This window comes from Ascaphus truei, chromosome 6 (assembly GCF_040206685.1).
Source record: "Ascaphus truei isolate aAscTru1 chromosome 6, aAscTru1.hap1, whole genome shotgun sequence".
NCBI classification, from domain to species: Eukaryota; Metazoa; Chordata; class Amphibia; order Anura; family Ascaphidae; genus Ascaphus; species Ascaphus truei.
Genome location: NC_134488.1, coordinates 22323865 through 22349093, shown reverse-complemented (window position 1 = coordinate 22349093; position 25229 = coordinate 22323865). Strand labels below are relative to the sequence as shown.

The window sequence follows — 25229 nt, the reverse complement described above, 5'->3', positions numbered from 1 at the left end:
ACACCCCAAGTTACCTACTGCCCTTGGTGTGACTGAGAATCTTGGCACAGAACAGGTTTACAATACCCTTCCAGAAAATACACTCTGAAGACCAGTAAAATGAATGCCTCTAAAGGAGAGGTGCCTCTTGGGAGTTTTTATGTTTGCTTTTAACTAGGTGGAAAGCTGGGGGTCTCCAGAGCTGAACCTCGTTAAGTTCAGCTCCACAGACCCCCTGCTTCCTGAGATACATACCCGGGAAGGTGCCCCTTGTAACAGCTCTGGCTACCTGCTATAGGTATTCCAGCGATGCACGGACCAGGGCAATATCTTTATAAAAAGGCAATGTTATTTCAGAAGTGGATTATGCAGAATAGCAGCCTATATCTACACCTGGGATAGCCAACTCCAGTCCTCAAGGGCTGCCAACGGGTCAGGTTGTCAAGATATCCCTGCTTCAGCACAGGTGGCTCAATCAGTAGCTCACGTCAGAATGACAGCCACCTGTGCTGAAGCAGGGATATCCTGAAATCCTGGCTTGTTGGTGGCTCTTGAGGACTGGAATTGGCCAGCCCTGATCTACACCATACAGCGATTTAATTTTCATATGGAGGTTCAGAACAGAGAGTTTTGCTTTAAGGCATGATGACTGACCCTGGTGACAATAAGGGCACAGCAGACATGCAACATGTTTGAACCATACGCATAGATCACAGACTAGTGAAACGCACCGCAACACGAAAGGAAGCTGAAACCTCTGGGGCCCTGCCTGCTATTAAAACCTGAGGCAAACACATTTTCTCTTCTAATTGTCAAGAAAGCCAAAGCAGCCAATCAGAGCGACAACCAGAGAAACCAAATTAGATTTTCCCAGGAAAGAGCCGAGTTTGCTCAAATTACATTTGACATGGCAGGGGATGGGTAATTATTTTCCTCTGCGCTCACATACTGGACTGGAGGGAGGGAAAAAAAGAAGGTTTCTGCACACAATGTCTGCCCTTTAACTAATGCTATCCAGGTGGCAATCACAATAGAAGGAAGTGCATGCACACAATAAAAGGTACTGCTAAATGCTTCAAAGCGGAGGGGAAAAGGCCAGGTTAATGATCGGGAATTAGCCCAGGCACAACCACACGAAACTGCACAAAAACATGTGTCCTGGTGCCAGGGAAGCCAATTACACCAGGAATTAGAGCCCACTTCAGAAACTTTCACTCTAAGGGGATTTCTGTTTGTTTTATATTAGTTTTAAGCCAAAGCAGTTCCTTGAAGAGCAACTACCTGGAAAGTAATGTCTGCACAATTATTGTGTTGTTGTTGTTTGCCTTTCACTTAGAGGGTTAGGGCTTTTAGATTACTTTATTCCTCAACTTTATTCTTATTTATGCACACCCTTTGTTTTAGTAACCCATTTCAGTAATATGCAGCAAGCTGAACAAAATGTAGCCGAAAGTGAAATAAAGCAACTCAAATCCCATTTGATTAAAAACATTTCTAACAGCTTTCATAAAAAATATGTTTTTAAATGAGCCTAATTTTTTTTAAAATTATTATTAATAATTAAAACCCCAATTATCACATTTCCACCCATTAAATATACAGATGTAGCCAGTGGTCTCCCACCTCGTTAACACGTCAATGTTGTGTTTAAAACAAAGAAGCGCGCCGCCTCCCGTCAGTCTGCACGCGCATTAGTTAGACTGGTGCAGCGTTCCACTCCATGTTACATTGCACACTAGCTTTAATGCAGCGTGCTGCGGTAACGGGTGCACATCTTTGTCATTTGTTCAATTGAATCCTATGTGGGACTTCCTCTTTATAGGTTGGCAACCTGTGACTCAAGGTGTCAGTATGGAATACCCCCCCCCCCCCGCCTCCACCCTCCAACATGCTTCAGTACAATACAAATCAGTGAATATTGCAGCTGGTCCTTTTGCACTGAAATGTAATGTAACCATTTGTTTTGTTAACACAGATATTCCTGGCTGATGACTGGAGTTGCACATATGATTAGGTGATATTGTGATTCGATGGCCTGTCGCTTATAGGGGCGCTCACATACACAGGCCAAGATTTGGGGGAACATTTAAAGCACCAGCCTACGCTGATCGCCATTATATATTTTTTTATTTTACTTTAAGTGACCTCCTCTTGCCTTTTCAAACACTGTTTTTATTTATTAAATATGATGCTCCAGTGAGGAAATAAGTGTTTGGCATTAAATCCGGGAGGGTAAAATGGCGTTATCCCCAGAGCACAGGTTACCTAAAGGTTACCATGGTAATCTCAGATGATAGCGATCACGTGATAAAAATTACAATTTAGCACTTATTTTCTTCAAGCGTTGAACATGCCCAGGATGCAAGACACGGACATTATAGGAAGTAAACGCATATGGGCTTTACAGGTACTGTAATTGCAGCTTTTACAGGTTGCAACAGGGTACCCCAGAGGATCAGGTTACCAGAAAAAAGGAACCCAATTATGAAACGTAAAAGCCAAAAGGTTTCCCATCTAAGATTTAGCACTACTATTGGTAAACGGAAGTGAAAGGCTTCACCTGAATTAAACTGATGGCGGAGTGGCTCAGTGAGCAAAGACGCCGTCTCCAGTGACAAGGACTTTGAAGCAGGATAGTCCTTGGAAGCAGACACTTCGAAGCGGTTGGATTCCCAATGGCTAATACTACCCTTTAAGATGTTACTTTGTTCAACAAGAGTTTGTACTGGCTAAAAAAAAATATATATATATATATATATATATATTTTAAAAACACACGTCTCTACGCCTCCCTAAGGCTGCGCGTATAGTGCCTGGCGACGGGCCGTCGCTCCAAAACAAATCAATTGAATCCGTTGCATGCGCTTATAGTAAGCGCGACAGCGGCGGAGCGAACAAAAATTTGGAAGCCAGTGAAATTAGAGCCTTTTTTTTTTTTTTTAGAGACAATCGCCACATGTGACCGTCTCTAAACCAAAGAGCGCTGCCCTCCTCCTTGGTGATGTCACTGGCCTTGTCGCCAGCGACGTCGCTTAAAATTGAAGTTTAACTTTCACCAGATGCGATGGGTGATGTCATCGGTCACGTCGCCGGCACTATAAACGCGGCTCATACACTCCGCTTGCTACCGACTGCGCGCTCCTACCGTACCGTGCGGCAGCAGCACAAGCAATCCCTGCTCATAGTGCTGGCTGTGATGGGGGACATACCTATGACATCACTGAGCTGGTCCGCCGTGATTGGCTGAACCGCTCACGTGACGCGGGCACCGCTTGAAACGATAAGACGATGTGCGCGCACTAGGAGCAGCCTCGAAGGGATCCTGCAATTTGTGCTTTTCGTGTGCACACGCGCGCGCCATCGCACAGTATGATCCCAGCCTTAGGCCAAGCTTGTAGTGGACGAGTTGCTGCGTCACTTCAGTCAATGGCTATATCAGTTAGCCAAGTGCCTGCCGGCGAGGAGGCGATTTGACGCGGCAACGTTTTGAGGAGACAAAAAGTGTCTTCTCAGGTGACTGCCGTGTGAAGTCAGCGTCACGTGACCTGGTTCGGCCAATGAGGGCGAACCAGCTTCATGACGCCCCCACATCGCCACCAGCACTATGAGCAGCGATCGCTTGTGCTACAGCCGCGCGGCACAGTAGGAGCGCGCACTCTCGCTAGCAAGCGGAGTGTATAATCTGTGCCTTAGTCTTCATAGGCTCTCTGATAAGGGTATGGCGAGCCAAGGCTAAAGGAAATATATGGTTAACAAACATGCCTCCAATTGAGAGACTTAGATGAAGAATACTTGTTTAATTCCCAAAGGCATCTACATTTGTACTGTAAGTGTGGTTATATTTGTTTAAGGAAGCCAATAAAATGTTTTTGACACCTACGAGGGACTTCTTTAAGATGGAATATGTAATTGAATTCATAGCAATGAGAATTTCCATGCAATAGTGCCCCGATTGGCACCAACACAGTTTAAGGAATAACCCTATTTGTCAGGAGTGGCAAACTCCAGTCTCCAAGGCCCACCAACCGGCCAGGCATTAGGGAGAACCCTGCTTCAGCACAGATGGCTCAGTGATTCTGACTGGGCCACAGATTGAGCCAGCCACCTGTGCTGCAGCAGGGATATCATTAAAACCTGACCTGGTGGTGGCCCTTGAGGGCTGGAGTTGGCCGCCCCTGCCATATGTGAACTAAACTGAGAAACAAAAGGGGTTGCCAAGTAACTGGAGGTCCAACATATACTGAGAGGGTGCTGGGTAAATGTCTGAACAAGTAAAGCAGACTCAGGATCAATACAAGATACCAGCAGAATCCAGTTACCAATCATTAGTTATTATTAACCGCTGCAGAAAGGGCTTGCAAAGCAATGCGCTACACACAGGACCATCCAGCACTAAGGCGATAAAGACAAATTATTTCATCTAAGCGGGCAAACAATTTAAATATGAGTATTACTACCATGAATACACTCGCACGTCGTCTTGAACGGCAGTATTCCCATTACTATGTTAATGCACCTTTAATACCCCTGCATAGCTCACCAGTCTATTACATTATATGGTAGGACATTATAAATCACAGATCAGAAATGCTCTAAAAGCATCATCTCCTTTTTTCCTATATGTAAGAGGCCCATTATTCCAAGAGAAGAGCTGCTGTACATGCACAGCCAGGAAAGCTGGGTTTCTACCACGTTCTGCAGGGACAGACCCGCTACGCTTCTACCGCAGCAAAAGGAGAGAGGCCTGAACCTGCAACGGAACCGGATATGATGCTTATACAAGGAGAGCATCCATTGTTGGTATGGTTATTAAATGAAGCATTCAAACCAGTAACTCTGATGCTTTTCTCCAATGGGATAATGCGCAAGGAATTTAGGGTTAACGCCAGCGTCTCTAATCTAACTTAAGGATCAGCAGCAAGTGCCAATTTTTGTGAGAGTGAGGAAGTCACCATCTCTGTTAACAAGTAGACTATAAGCTCACCGGGCAAATGATTAATGGAGTCTGTAGTGCTCTTATATGCAGTCCTGAGGACGCTGTTGAGTGGCTTTGCACCTACTCCATACACAGGGTACCCACTATTGACAGAAGAGGATACTAAACCTACTGGCGTATAACCCATATTCAAGAAGTGAGGCTATATATTAAACCTGCTACTACATTCACATGTCCAGCACAATTAACCTAAGCACAATGTGCCCGTGTCCCTATCACATTGCAGGCAGTTACTCACTTTGTAGCAGCACTTTATTAAGTCTCAGGGAAGAATACAAATGTTTTCCAGTACTGCTGCTTATTTCATAAAAGGAGCTATAAAGCAAACAGAGATTGGAATAGCTGAAGTCGGGAGGCGTCGAAATTCATAATTTTATCTCCCAGCCATCAAAGGATTGTCTGCAGCTGACAAGTGGAATGGAAAGGCAGGCGCGCTGTGACCTGGCTTTGTGTAATTCATTTACAAGATAAAATAAGTGAAAATATCTATCATAGCACCTCGCATTCTGCAAATGACATGTCCCCTTACAGGAGGAGACAAGTAAGTGCTACATCACACATCCTCTTGATGGGCGGCAAACCAAGGAGGGGCTGCAGCAGCCTAGACATGATGGTGAGATAGTGATTAGGCATGGGGCAGCCAACTACAGTAATCAAGTGCTATCAACAGGTCAGGCTTTTCGGTTATCCCTGCATCAACACAGGTGGCTCAATCAGTGGCTCAGTCCAAGACTAAGCCACTGATTGAGCCACGTGTGCTGAAGCAGGGATATCCTGAAAGCCTGACCTGTTGATAGCACTTGAGGACTGAAGTTGGCTGCCCCTGGCTTAGAGAAGGGGCAGGAAAGCGGGTCAAAGATTGCATTCTTTGTTTGCAATGTCTCCTTAGTATTTGACTACCAATATACCGGGGATACCAGCAACTGTGCCCGTGAAACAGATTTTCTCTGGTAGGAACAATCATGTATTATTCATTTTAAGAGCAAAATAAGTTTTAAGTGATCTTATCAAAGGAAACAATATTCCACTAATGCTTATAACAAAACCTTTAGAGTAAAAAAAAATAACAATTTAATGCAACTGCTGCTAATGGGACTAGACAATTTTCTCTTTAACATGCTGCTAGTCCTTTAAGTAGCAAAGCAGTCAATTTATATGTATGTATTCAAAACAAAGGAAGAAAACCAATAAGGGAGGCAGGAGAGAAAAAACACTTCAACACCTTTGCTTTGCAAACCTGTTTTACTAAGCTGCACTAATTGCTGCTAAATATCGGCTCCTATAACGCTGGCAAAAAAGCACACAGCCTATTACTGTATATGTCTTCAGCTTCCTTCTTTCAATGGCCCGTGTTATATAAAGCATGGAGGGGCACATAAGCTTCTTTGTGGCCAATGTTAAAGGCATCGATCCAGGATAATGTCAGCCTCAAACAATTCCATCTGTGGCCTCATTATCTGCAGGGCATCCTGAATCAAACGCCTGGGGCGTTGCACAATGTACAAACCTTTGAAATAAGGTCACCAGCAACACATTGCAAAATGGATTTGTTAAAGGTGATGTGTGTGTGTGTGTGTGTGTGTGTGTGTGTGTGTGTGTGTATATGTGTGTGTGTGTATATGTGTGTGTGTGTATATGTGTGTGTATATGTATATATATATATGTGTGTGTGTATGTGTGTGTGTGTATGTGTGTGTGTATGTGTGTGTGTGTGTATGTGTGTGTGTGTGTGTGTGTGTGTGTGTGTGTGTATGTGTGTATGTGTGTGTGTGTGTGTGTGTGTGTATGTGTGTATGTGTGTGTGTATGTGTGTGTGTGTGCATATGTGTGTATATGTGTGTGTGCGTGTGTGTGTATGTGTGTGCACGTGTGTGCGTGTATGTGCGGGGAAGGAGAGAAAATCAACTTTACAGTTGGACCCCCTTTTATTTTATCAATGCCATCTTTTTTATATAATTTCCCATTACAGCAAATGTATTTGTTATTACATCTGTTCTTTCTCTGCCTGCTCCTTTTCCCAGCAGTTCCTCTGATCACTTGTCACACTGCTTGAGAACTCTATACTACATTAATTCCACTGAACAATGCAACAGCCATGGCTCTCTGCCGTTTCATCTCGGCTCTGTAACTAAACAGCAATGAGCTCTGGCTGCAGCATTGTTCTGAGGAAATTGATGACAAAATGTCCAGGCACCGTGAAAAACGGAGACGCTGAAACGGCAGAAAAGGACGGAACCGAGAACGTCTGAAGTTGATTCAAGAGAAAACGATTATTACCAGCAGTTAGGCAAGAGGAGGGCATTGAGGGGCAGGAGGAGGGCATTGAGGGGGGAAGAGGAGGGCAATGAGGGGCAAAAAGGTGGTTTGCCATCACCCTTAAGATGTTCTTACTAAGCACATACAAAAATGAGTAACCCCACTGCAATAAAATTGACACAGCACAGCATGAGACGCTTCTTCTAAACATACTGCATGAGAGTATCGTACACTACAGCTGGATGTGATTACCTTCGACTACATAATTCAAGTGACATTACAACAGTGTGGTTTGACCTTAACCTCACATTGCATTTCCCCTGCATCACGCACGTGGGTTAAGATCATGTAAAAAGGAAACCAACAGGCGAAGATGCAATGAGATGAAAGGTGACAACGGGGACAAAGGAAAAAATGTGAACGTGTATCCAGAAAGAAACCTTTCGGATAATATTTTCCACACTCCCTTCTTATATGTACATAATACGCTACTCAAACAGATACTACAAGAAGGATGCTATGAGCCTTGGCTTTTATATCAGGTAGTCAAATCGTGCCGGTGATTTATGCAGAAGGATTCATGATGCAGGCCTGGCGCTTCGCCTCTGGCAAATGAGTTTATTATAAACCAGTATCACAGGGAATCCATTTTCTCATAGGGTTTTTTTTCTCTTCCCCCTGCTGCTGCAGTTTAATGTACTGTCGGCATAATTTAGATTTCATCTGTTTAAACTCATTCAAGCCTACCTCCTGATTGTACACTAAATGGAACATATTTCTATTCAACAAAATTAATGACAGCTAATTGTAATCCGCAAGCTCCCAAATTCATAAAAGCAACGGTTACGTCGTTCAAGTGACACGACACCCACACAATTAACTTTTTCCCACTGCTACCTTCTTTTGTGCATATCACAAGGGTTTCCTTGCGCACACTGCAAGGTTTTAAAAGCTCTCTTGAAGGAGAAATGGGACGCAGTTGCTTTTGCTGAACCACAACAGAAGTACTTCAGCCCCTCCAAGAGAAACAAGGTTCTGCACAGCACCGGCTCCTGGGAAAGGGCCCGGGTTATTTCTTCCTTAAGAATGCAGGAATGGGAGCTGTGCACATACACATAATTGCATGTATGATAAAATTGCAAAAAGAAGAAGAGAGTTCAACATCCCCACCTTTTCATTAAAAGCCGAGAATAAAATGCTCATTTAAAAAATAAAATGAATGCGGGAAACGTACATTAAATCTGCCAAGCACTGAAAAATAAGCAGGAAGATATACATAAAATCGATGCTAAGCATAAATGTGGAAAAGTGCAGATGGAAATGTCTTAAAAACTAAGATGGATGAATAAATGCAATAAACTCGGGAGCCTACATAGAAAATGCCATGTTTATGCCCTAGACCAGGGGCGGCCAACTCCAGTCCACAAGGGCCACCAACAGGTCAGGTTTTCAGGATATCCCTGCTTCAGCACAGGTGGCTCAATCGGTGGCTCAGTAAAAGATGGAGCCACCTGCTGTGCTGAAGCAGAGCTATCCTGAAAACCTTATCTGTGGGTGGCCCTTGAGGACTGCAGTTGGCCGCCCCTGTCCAAGACATTCTGAGCTCTTGCAAAATATGTACAAATGTAGATGCAATCAGTTGGGGCGACGAAAGAGGGGAGATGTCATCTGTTTAATAAGCATAATACTATATGGGTGATTGTTTGCCATCATCTGCTTTCCAAGCTCTTTTGGTTATTAGAGCAGGTAATTGCAATACCAAAAATAGGCAGAGGTTGAGGACCCACTCATGGACAATGTCATTAAGGATCAATTCACTATATCATCACTTTCATACTTCCCCATGTACTTGAACAAGACATGCACGACTTTGCATGTATGCTATGCCCATGTTCTAACCTGAGCTTTTAAAGGAACCCAGCAACACAATACAGTACAAGTCCGATGGTCCGGCACCATTGTAACATAAGTACAGTAACTGAAGTAGCCTACATAACAGTAATTATGTAAATACACTGTAATACAGTACAGTACTAATAAAGCAATACCTTCAAATCCAGCCGTCAGATGCTGCATTATAAGATAGCAGACTATCGGAAATGTGCTGTAATATGATAGAAGCATTTCACCTTAACCACATTAAATTAAAAACCTGTCGTTACATTTATAACAAGTTGTCTTGATAGCAAACGGCACAAATCACACACAAAAAACCCAGAAGAAACACAGGCTCCTGAGCGACATGCTTCATAGGTTAATTCCTCAAAGCAATTTTCAAAGTACCCGATGTCTGTGGACCACAAGTAGCTATGATAATTAAAGCACTGCTTTTGAATTAGAAGCTTATCTGACTAAGCAAAGCGTGTCGGGGCCTTCACCTGCAAAACAGTTGTATGTCACACATAAAAGGCTGATCTTCTGAGACAAAAAGGGACAATATCTGAACAGTAGGAGCCCCATTCTCAGTCTGCCTGTACCAGAGGAACAACCCAAGGGGACAAAGTGACGATGTGAAAGCCTTCACATAAAAATCGCTATGAAATATGCTGCAGGTCTTTCCAGCACAAAAAGGCATCATTGAGTAGGTCATTATTAGTTTCATGCACGTTTCTCTGCTGGTCGCCATCTGCTATACACAAAAAGCACTGAGGCAAAGCCGCTTCCAGTTTGGAGTTCCGCCGCAGCATTGTGCCCGCACAGCTACAGCCGTTCCATTACATCATGGTGCTGGTTTGCATTATTTCTGATGTCCTCTGCTTCAAACAACATACAAACTCGCTGACATGGGGTTCGTCATAGGCATTTAAAAATGGCGCCCGCGATAATCTAATAGAGGATTTGCCAACATCGGTCTTCAAGCGCCACCTACAGGTCAGGTTTCCAGGATATCCCTGCTTCAGCACAGGTGGGTCAGTTGAAGACTGGAAGCAGGGATATCCTGAAAACCTGACCTGTTGGTGGCACTTTAGGACAGGAGTTGGCCACCTCTGGTCTAATAGGATAACACAACAGAAACCCCACTCCCCCATTATTGATGCTGTGGCTTTCTATCGTATGCTGCCCACGGGATCAGCAACATTTGGCAGCCATTTGGATTTCCCAGAATTACCGGCAATGAAACCATATCTAAAAGTATTGCGGGACCTGGGATATTCAGAGTTAAAGATGGCACAGTCCAAGCTCCAGAGAACTTCCTCAGTTCAAATTCTTTTAAAAAAAAAAATGGAAAAAAATAATATTGGGTGGGTAAACATTGGGGACTAGCAACATTTAATTGGAAGTATCAGAGCTCTTCTGATCTTATTTAGCTAGTTCCCTCACATTGCTATGAGAGAACAATTCAGTGCAGAGCAATTGAATATAAATAACATATTAGTATAGGTTTCCCAAGAATCTAGTCTCGGATTGTTCTCCAAGCAATGCCACATTTGTTTTTTTCCGTATGTATATATATATATATATATGAATGAATGAAATACAAAGTCACGTTTCATTATACTGTATCTGGTCTGCACACATATTTCGCAGCGCTTTTGGCATACGAAGCTGTTCAATCCTATCCTCAACTTTGCGGTGAAAAATAACAGAGGGAAAGTCGATGACAGCAGACATAAAAAGTGAAAAATCTCATCCTGTAAAGCAGACATGCACACAAAACCTCTGCTATTCTTCAGCTTGCTATCCTTCCTTAGGATCTGTGTGGATAAGCAAACAAAAAAAAAAAAAAAGCCATTTGCTGGATCAACCACTATTGATCAGCCTCAAAGTGAGAGAGGAGCGCTCCATCTGTCAAGCTTTAAACTGCTTCCATGATCCAGCTCACAAAGAAGCATTAACAATACCTGCCAGACAGCCCTATTCACCAGGCATGTGAGAGCAGCACATCTTCACCTATACAAGATGATTCTGAAGTATTTTATTTCTGCCATTATAGAGCAGTGTAACAGGCTGCATTGTTCTGCCCTACAAAGAAACTGAGCCCATGTTGTGGGGAGATGCTGCAGTCTGGCCTGCCCTTGTTAGCACTCTCAGCAATGCTGTTTGCAGTGTGAACATGATTACTAGCAGCTCAGGAGAGGTGAGGATCGCTGGCCTACATCAACGAGCCAAGAAACACTTCTCCTTTCCAGGATATGATGCCACCCTCTGGCTTGTGTTTTGTTCTCGCTAAAGACTTTAGGCAGAGTTTTGCACATGCAATTATGTGCCATGATTTCATGGGTGTCACTCAGAGCGGGTGGCAGCCTCCATTTTCCTGGGAACGGCTCCCACTCTGTGCCTCCAGGGAGAACCGACTGCACAGGAAAGCAATCCCAACCACAAAATGGCCGTCTGAGGCCGTTTCCAGTTAATACATGGCTCTTTCGACAGGTGCTTGTTACATGAGCCCAAATTAATTGCCATCTTTTTATGCTGTAAACACACACATTGAGGCAGGACCTACACCGTGATGACTTTTGCCAGGATAAACACCTTCAAGCTACAATTATCGGCATAAGAGCCACTTAAAATGTCTCCATCAACAACTATGCAGCCGACTTCAACACATTCATTTATCGATTACAAACACAGACATACCTAGCCACAATACATATTTTGATCAATTCAATTTGCCTGTACTTTTCCACCCTGACATAAGAAAGCAACTGCCTTCTCTCCGCCGCTCCCCCCAGCCCTCTCTACATTTAATTTCCTTTATATTGTACCAAGCTTTCAAAGACGAGTCAATAAAAAAAACCTGCTGATTAAGAAGGACTGGAATATCTTTAGTACATGGTCCGAACAGAGCTGCTCATAATAACAACCTCTCTGATATACCAATTCAAAGACGGCTAGCACTGTGAAGCGCGGCTTTGTTAGCCGTGCCGCAGGCTAAAAATTGGCTGCAGGCCCTAACCAACGACTTATTAAACGAATCCTGGAGTCCTGAATACGTTTTCAGCACTAATGTGACACAGAGGTCCCTGCTGAATTCAAATAATGTCCTCCCACATGCAAAGCAGCCACAAAGCACTGAAAGGAACAGCGGCACAACTGGGTTTAAGGGGGGGAAAAACCGACATGGTTCCCCATCCCCCTCAGGCAATCCCTGGAAATCATGCTCTGCGCGCTGGCAGGCCTGGCCTTTCCCAGCTGGTGTGACTGTCAGAAGGAATAGAAGGCAATATCTGGAAGGATGACAAACACATGGGTCAATGACAGGGGAGAGCCAATAGCTGTCACGGCAGGAGCCAAATTCCTGCATTTCAATCTAACGAATGTCGCCTTCGCTCTGCGACTCCCGGGCTGCGTGTGACATGCGGGGAAGGAGACCATCTAGATAAACCTGACCAGAGGACAGTGGGTTAAAAACTGATAACAGTGAAGTGAGAAATAGAGGTTGTAACCTCATCTGCCAGGCAACAGGGATAATACAGCAAGCATCGGTTCAGGACAATGAGCACAAAGGAAGCATTGATATAAACGGAGCTGGCAGAGAATCATCCTCGCCAGTGTGTTGTTTCCTTACTCATTAACCCGGAGGGGCACCGCACATGTTTATAGAATATAAATATGTGTGCGTTACAGGAGGTACCAGAGCTGCACAGAGTAGGCCAGCTGACAAACCTTAAAAATGGTCAACATTTCTCAAATAGCGATTTATTAAACCTATGCAAATGTATAACTCCCTTCATGCTGCTGTCTAAGGGGCCAGCGGTGCTTTGTAGGCTTGTAAGAAACAAAAGAATGAATTTGGAAGCAAAAAGGTTTCAGCAGCAAATCATCCCGCCCCCCAATTTATATATATATATTTGCTTGAAATGCGGGTGGGGGGTTGGAGGGGGTCCCCAGTTCCTGAGATATTGTTCTTTCTTTTTATACCGGTCTTGATGCCCATGTTGTGGGGAGATGCTGCAATCGGAAAGTCACAGTGTTATCTGGCGATAACCCTGCAACTTTCTATTGGCCCCCGGGACGGAGGTCCGGCAATTTTTGGCCTTCCGATAAAAAAATAAAAAATAAATAAATACATTGAATTTATTTTAACGCCACTTGGGGACATGGATGAGCTTACACGGGACCCCCCACTCCTTCACCAACCCTAGTTCAGGTCAGGTTTTTTTTTTCTTAACTAGTCAAAAAAACAGATACACCACCTGCCCAGTGTTCCCTTCTCTGAGTCCCCCCCCTGTCAGCAGCAGTAAAACAAATCACAGGGACGACCAGGGCATAATTGGACGAGCACTCGTTGACACCACTATAGCAGTTCAATGTCAACCCCCCCAATTAATATACAAATCAACACGGTATTAAAAACGTGTGCATGTACGTGGGATTGAACCAAGCAAATGGATGTGCCAAGTTTCATAAGCTAGGTGATTGCGGTATCGTTCAACCTTTCTTAAAAGTCTGCTTAAAATGCTTCTTCTTTTCCGGTTATTCTGTACAAGGGGGTATGGAGGGGAGTTTCCCCAACGTCTGCTCCAATTACATCATAAGTCAGTGCTATTTATTCAAGTCCCAAGTGTCTCTAGAGAAAGGGACAGGATAAAGGTAGTGACCGTAGAATTCGCCATACACCTAATTACAATGTTTAGAAACATTTCCAGGATAAGCTTTCAGACAGGAGAGGGAAAAGGCTGCTTTTTTTTTTTTAAACAAGAAGCATGAACCTATTTTAAAGGTATTACACACATCACGGTCATTAATTCAATTTGGCTCTACGTGGGGCCGTACCTTTACCTTGTAAGCCTCCTAATGAACCACATCAGCTTGACAGTCGGACAATGAACACCCTTATTTTAACATTTCTTTCCCCTTAGCTCACTAGTTCACTGCAAACTCGGAAATGCCAATCCTATGAGGTCACATGAACCCTTAAATGTGATTAAAAGCTACTAAATTCAGTTACTTGTATTCTACAAAATAATGACATTTGATGAGTGAACAAAGTATAACCAATTTATGTTGCAGAGCTGTTAATGCTACAAATAATGTCATTTTATCCCAATGGTCTACAAATCAATGACAAAAACAGTGCAAGACAAAAATGCATCTTGTAACATCTCAAAAATAGCTTTTAGACATCTGCTCTGCAGAATACAAGCTAGAGGCCCCCGGAACAGCCAGTGCTGAAAGTAGCACATCTTAAACCAGATATGTCAAACTCATAATCTGAGGAACTTTAAAGGTTATCAAGCTATTCCAAGCATTTCAAAACGGAAGTCCTAAAGCCACCCCAACAAATTATGTGTGTGTGAAGTGCTGCAGCAGACACGACTCAAAACGGAGATGGTTTCCCAGCCCCCCACTACCAAATAGGCATGTCAACCAGGAAAGAATACTTGCCTGGTAGACACAAAATGGCTGCAGGGTTTGGGCGGCTATTTTGCATTCTTTCTTATCAGTGAATCTGCAGCCATTTGTCATTTTTTGTCTCAAAACCAGCACAAATAAAAATTTAAATAAAATTCAAATATCTTGGGGAACAGCACAGATGTCAAGCGGAATATAGACAAAAAAAATGAATTACTTTTTGGGGGGTTAACTGATGCTTTAACCCTGCAAGATACAATATGGCGCGTGAGTATCGCTAATCAGCACTACTTGCCAAACGTAAGGGGAATCTGCGGTCTAGTTGTATCACCGTATAATAAATGTGTCCTGCAAGTACACAGATCTGTGGCACTAAATAAGGGCTTTGCTTCATTGTGGATCAGGGGACAAACTACTGCCGTATCACGCCAAGCTATCTGCTAGCCTGGCTGACTCTAGAAATCGATAGCCCCTGGTGAGGAAGTGTGGAAGCAGGGCTGGCTGCACATAACCTGCAATAAATCAATTTGTTGCCATGGTAAAAAGGAATTTTCAAGGGGGAAGAGGTCGAGAGAGAAAACACAAGGCTAGACAAGCTAACAGGCAGGGAGCTGCTACATGATGTAGTCTGCAAAATTAGGGGGGGGGAGGGTGTATGGTTTTTTTGGGGGTGGGGGTGGGACAGAGAGAAAACATGAGTACTTTTACATTAAATCTGCAGATCCTGTTATTCCCTTTTTTTCTTCAAAATCGCCCAAAGACATTTGGAAACGTCAAATTAAAGTTGCAAAATCAATACTTCCAATAAGTTCACTTTTCTTATACAACCACACAGTAATGTACATGCATTTCTACAAGCTGTAAAAAGAGCGAGCAATCTACATTTGGTGCCTGATAAAAGGAGTTGAGAATCACCAAAAATTGCCTTTTAAAATATCACAGCCATAAACAAAGGATGCATTATAAAGACAAAACGAACAACATGGGAAGGATGCTGATCCCGGGAGAATTCTGATTACCATTACTGTATTTGGAGTAAGGAAGGAAATTATGTTCCCCTTATGAGACTTCATTGGATAGTGTGTCACTGGGGTTTTTTGTTTGCCTTCCTCAGGAGTAATAAATATACTGAATATATGATAAACTATCTGTTGTCTAAATTCAGCATAGGTTCAAACTGATGGACATGTCTTTTTTTTCAACCTCCTCTACTATGCAAGAATGTAACATGCTCTTTATTACACAGTGGCCAGTTGTTTCGTTGAATTTCTGGTGTCTTAAGAAATTCAAACGCATGGAAATCAAAAGCTGAGCATCAGCAACACTAGCAATCTCCAGAGAGACGGGCGACAGGATTCGGTTACGCCGATGATTGGCAGCAGGAATATTTGCTATGTACCAGATTGGCCGCGGGTGGCATGAAACTCTCGCTATCAGGGACCAGGCAAGCGAATATTACTGCTCAAATCCCCAAGAGGCTGCTTGAGAAAACTCTGAATCTCATCTGTGTAAGTATGTGTAACCTTTACAGCTTCCTCTAAAAACAGAGGGCTTAAAATCGCAAGCATCACTCTAACCTCAGTAAGCTAAATATGTTATTTGTATCAAGCTCGCTCTCATGCAGGGAGAAGGGCTGTGATGCTGTGAAGTGCAGGGCAGCTAATCATCACATGGCGACCATCGTTTATTTCCCGTAGGTACCGACTGCTTTTGCTATTCCCTATGCTTTTTGTTTGTTTTTATCCTGATCATATACTTTTTGAGAAAATCCTTCAGACGTTTTTTCCAGCTGCAAAAACATATTACAAATAAGAGTGTTTTCTTATGTTACGCTTTCACCAATGACTGCCACATTAAAAGAGCTGCCATTTATTTTACCGGGGTTGATCTGAATGCATAAATACCCCATTGTGAATGAATGTATTGTGTTCTGAGGTTTCCTGCTGTAAGCTAGACATTTGAAAACCCATAAGAAACTTTAGAAACGTACAATTGGGTAGTCACACTCAGTTATGCTATAGCTGCTTCCTGTTTTAAGAGGAAAGTTTAAACACTGAATTAACCACTGAATCCCGTCATTGCTATTGCCCCCCAAAAGTACACCAAACAAGTTGTATTCTTCTTACCTCCAGGTTTGTACACCACATCGTCCTCTGTAACGAACGACGTGATCTCCCCATTGTTGGCTCTTTCGTAACGAGACTTCTTCTTGGGCAGCTTCTTCTTGTTCTTCTTGTTGGCCTCATCCGCCGTGGCCCCATTGTTCTCATTGTCCTCGTCTTCGCTGTGGTCGCTCTCCGCGTAGTTCTTGGCTCCCCCTTCCAGTGTGCAGCTGCGGCGCGGCCGCGAATTCTCGCCGTCGCGGGTCTTGTCTCGTTTCTCTCTTTCCCGGTCCCGATCCCGGTCCTTGTCTTTCTCTTTGTCGGCAGTCATGATTCGCCACGTGCCTTCTTCTGTCCTCTCACGGCTGGGCCTCCGTGAAAGGTAGACCGTGAGCCTGGGCTTCAGTCTTCTGAATTTATCACGCGATTCCAGGAAAAATTGGACCACTCCAACAACCCCAGCGTTTCAAAAAGCTCTGTTTAAAACAGAACACAAAAGGTAATGAATACATTGTAAATATATGCTTCATGTAAAGTGAGAATAATACAAAGAGGTATACAGAGGCACTCCCAATGCCAATAGGAGTAGAGGAAAAATGTAGAAAATAAACATTGGTGCAGACTAACCCATCATCATCATCATCACCCACATATGTATGTCTTTATTTACATAGCGCCATTAATGTACATAGCGCTTCACAGCAGTAATATACGTGACAATCATAAATAATAAATAATATAAATAACACATACAGGTGAGAAGTGCTTCAGACATAAAAGTAACATATAGAAAAAGGAGTCCCTGCTCCGCAGAGCTTACAATCTAATTTGTTGGAAGGAAGAACGTACAGTAGAAAGGCGTTCTGGTAAGTGCGTCTCCATGGGGCCAAGGTTAATGTATAAGGTGTTCATCATCAGCCATGGAGCTACGCGTATGCTTCCTTAGGCAGGTGTGTTTTAAGTTGGGTGGTTAAAGGTGGATAGAGAGGGTACTAGTCGGATATTGAGGGGAAGAGGATTTCAGAGGTGCGGGCAGTCAGTGAGAAAGGTTTAAGGCAGGAGAGGGCTTTAGATACAAAAGGGGCAGAGAGAAGACATCCTTGGGCAGAACGCAAGAACGAGAAATTAGGGCTGAGATGTAAGGAGGAGCAGAAGAGTGAAAAGCTTTAAAAGTGAGGAGAATTGAGTTTGTGATACGGGATTTGATAGGAAGCCAGGAGAGGGATTTCAACAGGGGAGACGCGGAGACAGATTTAGGAAAGAGTAGAGTGATTCTGGCAGCAGCATTTAGGTTAGATTGTAGACGAGACAGGTAAGAGGCAGGAAAGCCAGACAGCAGGAGGTTACAATAGTCGAGACAGGAGAGAATGAGGGTCTGTGTCAGAGTTTTTGCAGTCGAGCAACAGAGCAACAGCGTATCTTGGTAATATTGCAGAAGAAAAAAAGACAGGTTTTTGCTACCTTTGAATGTGAGAAGAGAATGTGAGAGAGGAGTAGAGTGTGACCCCTAAGCAGCGTGCTTGGGCTACTGGGTGAATGATAGTACTTCCAACAGTAACGTGGAAGGTGGAAATAGGGCCAGGTTTGGGAGGAAGTATGAGGAGCTCAGTTTTTGCCATGTTAAGTTTAAATCGGCAGAGGGCCATCCAGGATGATATAGCAGAGAGACGTTCAGAACCTTTAGTCTGTTCAGCAGGTGTAAGGTCAGGGGTAGAAAAGTAAATTTGTGTGCCATCAACATAGAGGTGATATTTGAACCCAAGAGACGTGATTAGGTCACCTAGAGAGATTGTGTAAAGAGAAAAGAGAAGGGGTCCCAGGACAGAGCCCTGGGGTACACACACGAGAGATTGATAGAGGAGGTGTTTGCAAAAAAGACACTGAAAATACGATGGGAGAGGTAAAAGGAGATCTAGGATAGAGCTTTGTTATGAATGCCAAGAGTATGGAGAATGTGAATGAGAAGAGGGTGATCCACAGTATCAAATGCCGCAGAGGACGAGTAATATGAGCAGAGTGTAATAACCTCTGTCTTTGGCAGCATAGAGGTCATTAGCTATTTTACTGAGGGCTGTTTCAGTGGAGTGAGCAGTGCGGAAGCCAGATTGTAGAGTGTCTAGGAGAGAATAGGTGTTGAGAAAATAGAGCATATCTTCCAAATAGAGGCCTACAGTAATATAATATGGAAACAAGATGGCGGCACACCAGTAATTGTGCAAAAACGTAGCATTTTTGCACATTTACTTGTGTGCCTTCTTTTTCCATATCATGTAAAGTGAGGCGTATCATTGACTGGTTATATAATAGAGATGTACATTATACACAATATTGCATTCCTAGTGTTTATACCTCATCCCCGTCACTGCCAGGTGTGACTGCAACCTGACACTGTAGAGGTGAATTCCTCCTGCCTACACAACACTGGTCATGTCAAATTAATACAGGCCAAAGATATCTACAGTCACACTTGAAGGGCCTTATGGGGGAATACATTGATAGAATCTGCCCCACTTGCCAATCACACGGTGGCATGTGAACTTGCAAATTCTAAAGACAAATGTGTCTAGAGCAGTGGTTTTGAAACCTCTACTCGAACCAAACTATTTTGGGGGTAACTAATTTATATTAGGTGAATGCATCTAATTTGCATATAAATATATTTGCCAAATCATTGGGTTTTCTGGCATGGTAAAATTGTACCCATAGAGGTTCCAGGATCTATGCGCAAACCTTTTTCCTCTGCACTGCTTAACGCTTCCTCTAACCTAGACATTTGGAGAAGTGAAGGGGTATAGGAACAACAGTCGCATTTGGTAGCCAAAACAAAACTTTAAAACCTTTTTGTTACAATAATATTAAGATTGGGGTTCTGAATATAGCAAAATGTAGATCCGTAAACCCAGACGCATGTTAAAACGTAGTCGGAGTTTGTGGGTTTGCAGTGCTACAAATCATTTAATCTGTGCCGATTTGGAAGTGGACAATTTCTGGGCGAATGTACCCTTAATGCAATGTAAACTGAACAGGTCAACAACCAGCCCCCCCGGCAGGAGCTTTTCTGCAAATGAATCAGAATGCAAACATTCGCACTGGTTTGTACACTTCTAATATAAACACAGCTTGCTCTCCTACCTTCCCCCTTCCGGTTTTCAGAGCAAATGAAGCTAAACAGACCTACAGCATTCACTTATCTTCTCTGGGAAACGTAGAAGTGCTCTGTTAACTCCTGCGCCCCCACCGGGGCCAGCAAATAACCACCCAATCAGCAAACGCACTAGAAGCGAATCAATGAAACCACCATCTTACTGGGACAGCTCTCGACTTCCCCAAACAGATCAGGTTTCCATCTCCTCCATCTGGGCAAATATTTTCTAAACGATGAGAGAGGATCAGACGACGTGACAACCTGAACAATACATCTATTTATATTTCCTAATACCCCACACTCTGGAACGATCCCAGCAGAGCTGACGAGAGGAGCTCCGGGGCCTGTGATGGGAAAAGAGCACAAATGTTGAGCAGTGAAAGGATCTAGTATTAAGCACCTTATTAGGTTTAAACCTTCCAGATCCTAGAGGAAATACTGTGTGAATTAATCCTCTATTGCTTTCACAGATTCATATCTGCTCCAGTCCCTGAACACGTTGTTCCTCTACAATGCCAGCTAACAGAGCCTGAACACAGGCTGTTTTTTTTCCCCTCCCCCCATTGTCTTCCTAAGGAAGATAAAATTGTTAACTACTGCCTATTTTCCCAGTTCACGCAAGGAGAAGCCGCTTCCCTGATGTTTCTCAAGCATTCAGCAGGGTATTGGTTACTATCAATCACACCTTATCGGCCTTGCCAGTGGGAAAAAAGCCTGAAGAATCACTCTTTGAAATAGAGGGTGGAGACGCAAGAGAAAGACAGGAAAGATACTTCTTTTATGACAGGGTGGTGGTGGTGGATGCAGAAAATAAATAAATAAAAAGTCTTGTAGTGGAAATGGTAGGAGGTAGTAACAGGCTAGGGTCAAAAGTGCTTAGACCGGAAATAAGAAATCGGATTAAGAAAGGAAGGAGCATATGATCAATTTAGCTGTACCATTCTCTCTTATTACTGTAAAAACTTGGATCACGTTTGATTTCTGCCTTATTTACCACAAATTTCAGGTGGATTGCGGATTACATCGTCCAACCCAATCAATATTATTGTGGCCCGCAACCAACAATCTTTAACATGCTACACATACCGAGAGGTGGTTTGTTTGTTTTTGCTAGAGGGAAAAGATTCTGCAATTCATTAATTTTGCAGAGAATACATTCTTTTTCGGGAGCCATAACAGCAGCTTGCGACAGCTCCCTGATCATAAGACCACTTGCACACTACAATACAACAAGCGTATTCTAAGGCCTTGACCCCGCTGCCTACTACAGCCTCCGCTGTGACGGACGCTGCAGGGACGAGAGCCCTCCCCTCAATGGCGCCGGGCCCGCTGCGAGGGGGGGCCGCAGCGCTGGGGCGAGAGTTGCTCCTGCTCTCAATAGAATTGAGAGCAGGACTCGCGACGAGCGATACGGCACGCCCCCCGGCGGTTCAGCCAATGAGGGCGAACCTGCCGGGTGACGTCATGGCCGCGCCTCCGTCACTCCCCCGCCATGCCCCCCCCCCCCGGTCTCTCTTCCTGCAGTGAGCTGCAGACCAGGGAATCGGCTGCACGCGCCGCCAATCTCGCGGGCGCGCGTTGCAGCGGACTTACCGGGGCCTTAGCCTAACTACACTAAAGCAGCTGCGAGGACACACCATTTCGATGGCCCTCTAGAAAAGGAGGTGTAGTCTGGTTATTACACTGGCTTCTGAAGGTAAAGAAAGAATAATTCAACAACTAGAAAAAAAATAAAAAATCTCTGTGTGACATTAAGTAAATAAATATATTCCCCGACGGAGCCTGGTATTACAATAGCAAGCAATTTGGGGCAGGACCCCATCGAAGAACTGGCTTTGGGATTTGAGCACGGCTGCTCACGCTCTCTCCAATTATACAACTTCTCAATTACTACAAATAAAGCTGTCATTTTAAGAGGTCAGAGTGGAGAACAGACTAATATTTCACTGCTCCGAACAGTGTGGACAAATAAAATGTTTATTTTTATTTTTTAAAGCTTCATAAGCCCGTTGAACAAGATTAAATCTATTACCACTCGGGAATTAAAGAATACGTTCTAAGCAAAACACAATGCTAAGCGATCAAACGACGCTTTCCCCTGCACCTTCACCCTAAGACGACATCAGAGGGAGAAGCACAATGAAAAGCAAACCAAAACCAGCTGGGTGCTCAAAGTGCTCCTGATCAGCAAATAATAGATCAGTATGACTAGCAGAGCAAGAAAAACAAGGCAGAATAGCAAACATACAATGGATATTCCATCTAAACCCGGCATGCTGTGAGGACTGATAATAATGCTGAAGTATTCCTGTTTCTAGTGTCCCACACGGCACCAAGTAAAGGAGAATTGGGCATTTAAATAGTCTCAATCCCAAAACGCTGTAAACTAGAAGCAGCGTGCATCCGAAATCTGAGGTTACAGAACAGAGCGAGAAGATTTGTTCTCAGCGTGGGCTCTCTGAAACACTCAGCACTACCTGGCACCTTCTGACACAGTATCATTGTACAGCATAAGCAGAACATAAACAAGTCAAGCAACAAGATCTTATCCAGACTGAAGGAAGTCGGCACAGTAAGCCTGCGACTTCCACACACCTCACCTGATTCCACAGCATCCGTGGAATTGGTAAACAAGACCTAGAGCAGCCTCATTGCCTCTACACATCCAGGATCCCCCATGGGTGAAGTGTACAACCGGCATCTCAAAATGGGGGCCCGCTGCTGCACAAAAATCAATACATGGCCCTCCTGTGGGACTGTAATGAGCATGGCTAGTCCTGTGCCTTAAATATGGATTGACGCCAACAGTTCTAGTTTGCCTTAACTCTTTCACTGCCAGAGGTGCCACAGCATTACTTTGCTCCACAGCTTAAGGTCAGAATAACGCAGGAGTGGGCAACTCCAGGCATCTAAGGCCATCGACAGGTCAGCTTTTAAGGATTCCCCTGCTTCAGCAAAGGTGGTGCAGTTGACTGAGTCACCTGTGCTGAAGCAGGGACATCCTTAAAAGCTGACCTGTTTATGGCCCTTGAGGACTGGAGCTGCCCAGTCTTGAACGAATGCATAATGCAGTGGGATTTTAAGCGATGCATATGGAGCGGAGATACAAAGTACTTACAAACGTCTTTTGATCACACAAGCTAAAGTACATTTCTCCAACAGACAAACTGTGGCTGCAATGTAATCAGGAAGTGATGCATGGAAAATGCAGGAGAAAGTAAAGAGATATGAACCTCAAAAACACCACTCTTCGGATCAAAAAAGACCTAGAGATCTGGAAAGATCAAAAAAGACCTAGAGATCTGGAAAAAACACCAAATATCGTGGTTTGGGAGAATCACGGCAGTAAAAATGAACGTTCTCCCAAGACTGTTATATAACTTCCAAACCCTTCCAATCCCGGTCCCACAAACAGCGCTTAAAAACATGCAGTCTCTAATTCTCCAATTTATTTGGAATGACAAAAGGCCCAGAGTCCCTCGGTCAGTGATGCTCTCGTCTAGAGAAAGAGGAGGTGTGGGGGTCCCCGACATTGCAAAATACTACATCGCAGCACAGCTGAAGCAGGCTGTAGTTTGGAATTGCGACCCGGCCCTAGCTTCTTGGTTAGAGATAGAGTCTCACTACGCCTACCCCCTCTCCTTCCAAATGGCAATGTGGCCCACTGGCAGCAGAGGGGATAAACCACCAAGGTTTGCCCTGGGAGCAATGAGATGCACGTGGGAGGTATGGCTTAAATGTAGAGGGAAGTACGGTCTGGTAGCATCCCCCTCACAGCTCACCCCCATCTTTGGAAACCCCAAATTCCCTCCAGGGTGTTCTCCAAGTCAATTTGACCAATTTCAGGGTCACAACATTAGGATGGTGGCCGATCTGCTGCGGAAAGATGAGATCGCTACTTATCAGGTGATTAGGGATAAATACGAGATACAGGGCCTCCACCTATTTAAATATCTGCAAGTGAGACACTTTCTCCTATCCCTCTCACCAACTTCCAAATTTCCTAAATTAACCAGATTTGAAACCCTCTGCGCCAAAACAACCTATCAAAAAGGCCTGATCTCTCAAATATATAAAGGATTAGTACCGCAGTCTGGCCCACCCAACCATAGATATATGCAACGATGGTCCGAGGAATTGGGCCTCTCAATAGATCCGGAGGACTGGGAGGAGATCTGGGAGCAAGCCTCTAAAACCTCAATTTGCACAACAACAAAAGAAAATATATACAAAATTCTATTCCAATGGTACCTGACCCCCGCTAGGCTGAGCCAGATCTACCCAGGCGCAGTTGATCTGTGCTGGAGGGGATGTGGTCAAAAGGGGGACATGGCCCACATTTGGTGGTCATGTCCGGAGATTCAGAAATTTTGGGCCATGATCCAGAGGCTCATACGAGAGGTCACGGGACTAACCTTACCCTTAGACCCGGTGACCCTGGTGCTGAACAAACCTGTTGATGATCTCCATCCACCGATGTCCAGACTTATAACGGCCATACTGACGGCAGCCAGGTGTTCCATCGCTGCCGCTTGGAAGCAGACTAAAGCCCCCTCTAGAACCACTGTCACTAGCAGAATTAACGAAGTTATGTCAATGGAGAAACTGACCGCCCTGCTCCAAAAGAAAATACCCCAATTTCTAAACACCTGGGACCCGTGGCTAACAAAATAAATATACCCATAGGCAGTCGCGGAGGTAGGAGCGCGCCACCCACCCCCCCCCCTCTCTCTCCTAGGTTCCCCCCCCTTCCCCCCCCTCCCATGTGTGTCTTCCCCCCTCCCCCTCCTCCCCTCCCCCTCCCATCCAATCACCACTCCCAAGAAAATGGAAAAAGTTATTGGGTCCCTGTCAGATTGTTGAAAGCACCACTGTCATGGGATCATGACACCCTTGTATGTACTGTTTGACATGATTGTACCCAATAAAAAAATTGAGTTAAAAAAAACACCACTCTTCCTTTCAGCCATTTTAATGGGTGCCTGTCATTAAAGGAGCAGTTCCAATGTGGGAACTGGGGGTTGCCGAGAGCCAAACGTCACTATTTTCAGCTCCAGGGACTCCCTGGTTCAAGAGATTTTTGCCAGTGACATTACCAGGATTAAATCTCCCTCAGGGAAAACAATATGGCTGCCAAATTTCGAGCCAATAGAAAGCTGAAACACCATCAGTTGTGGCTTTCTATTGGATGGCCATTTAAAACCCCTCTTAAAAAAAAACTCAGTCAGTCAATACCAGGAACTTCACCAGTATCTCGGGACTGCGGGTTCCCAGAGCGAAATAGTGCACCCCAGTTCTGAGAACCCGCTGGAGTCCTGTAAATAAAGGTTAGGGTGACTGCTCCTTTAAATTCTCCTGCATGTTCTATGTACAAAGGTCAGGTCTGATTTATTTTGCAGCATGTCTTCTAGACCAGGGGTGTGCAAACTGGGGGGTGGGGAGGGGTGGTTACAGA

At 44.2% G+C, this 25229-nt stretch overlaps 1 protein-coding gene across 7 annotated transcripts in view; it reads right to left on the bottom strand.

Annotated features, from left to right (window-relative positions):
• The window catches only part of LOC142496744 (arginine-glutamic acid dipeptide repeats protein-like), a 332612-nt gene that overhangs the window by 110818 nt on the left and 196565 nt on the right, over nt 1-25229 (bottom strand). For all 7 annotated transcript variants that reach the window (XM_075603618.1, XM_075603617.1, XM_075603623.1 and 4 more), the window contains one exon: nt 16654-17105. In XM_075603618.1, coding sequence (XP_075459733.1) covers nt 16654-16960 — 307 coding nt within the window. In that variant the 5' untranslated portion in view covers nt 16961-17105. The remainder of the gene's footprint in view (nt 1-16653; nt 17106-25229) is intronic.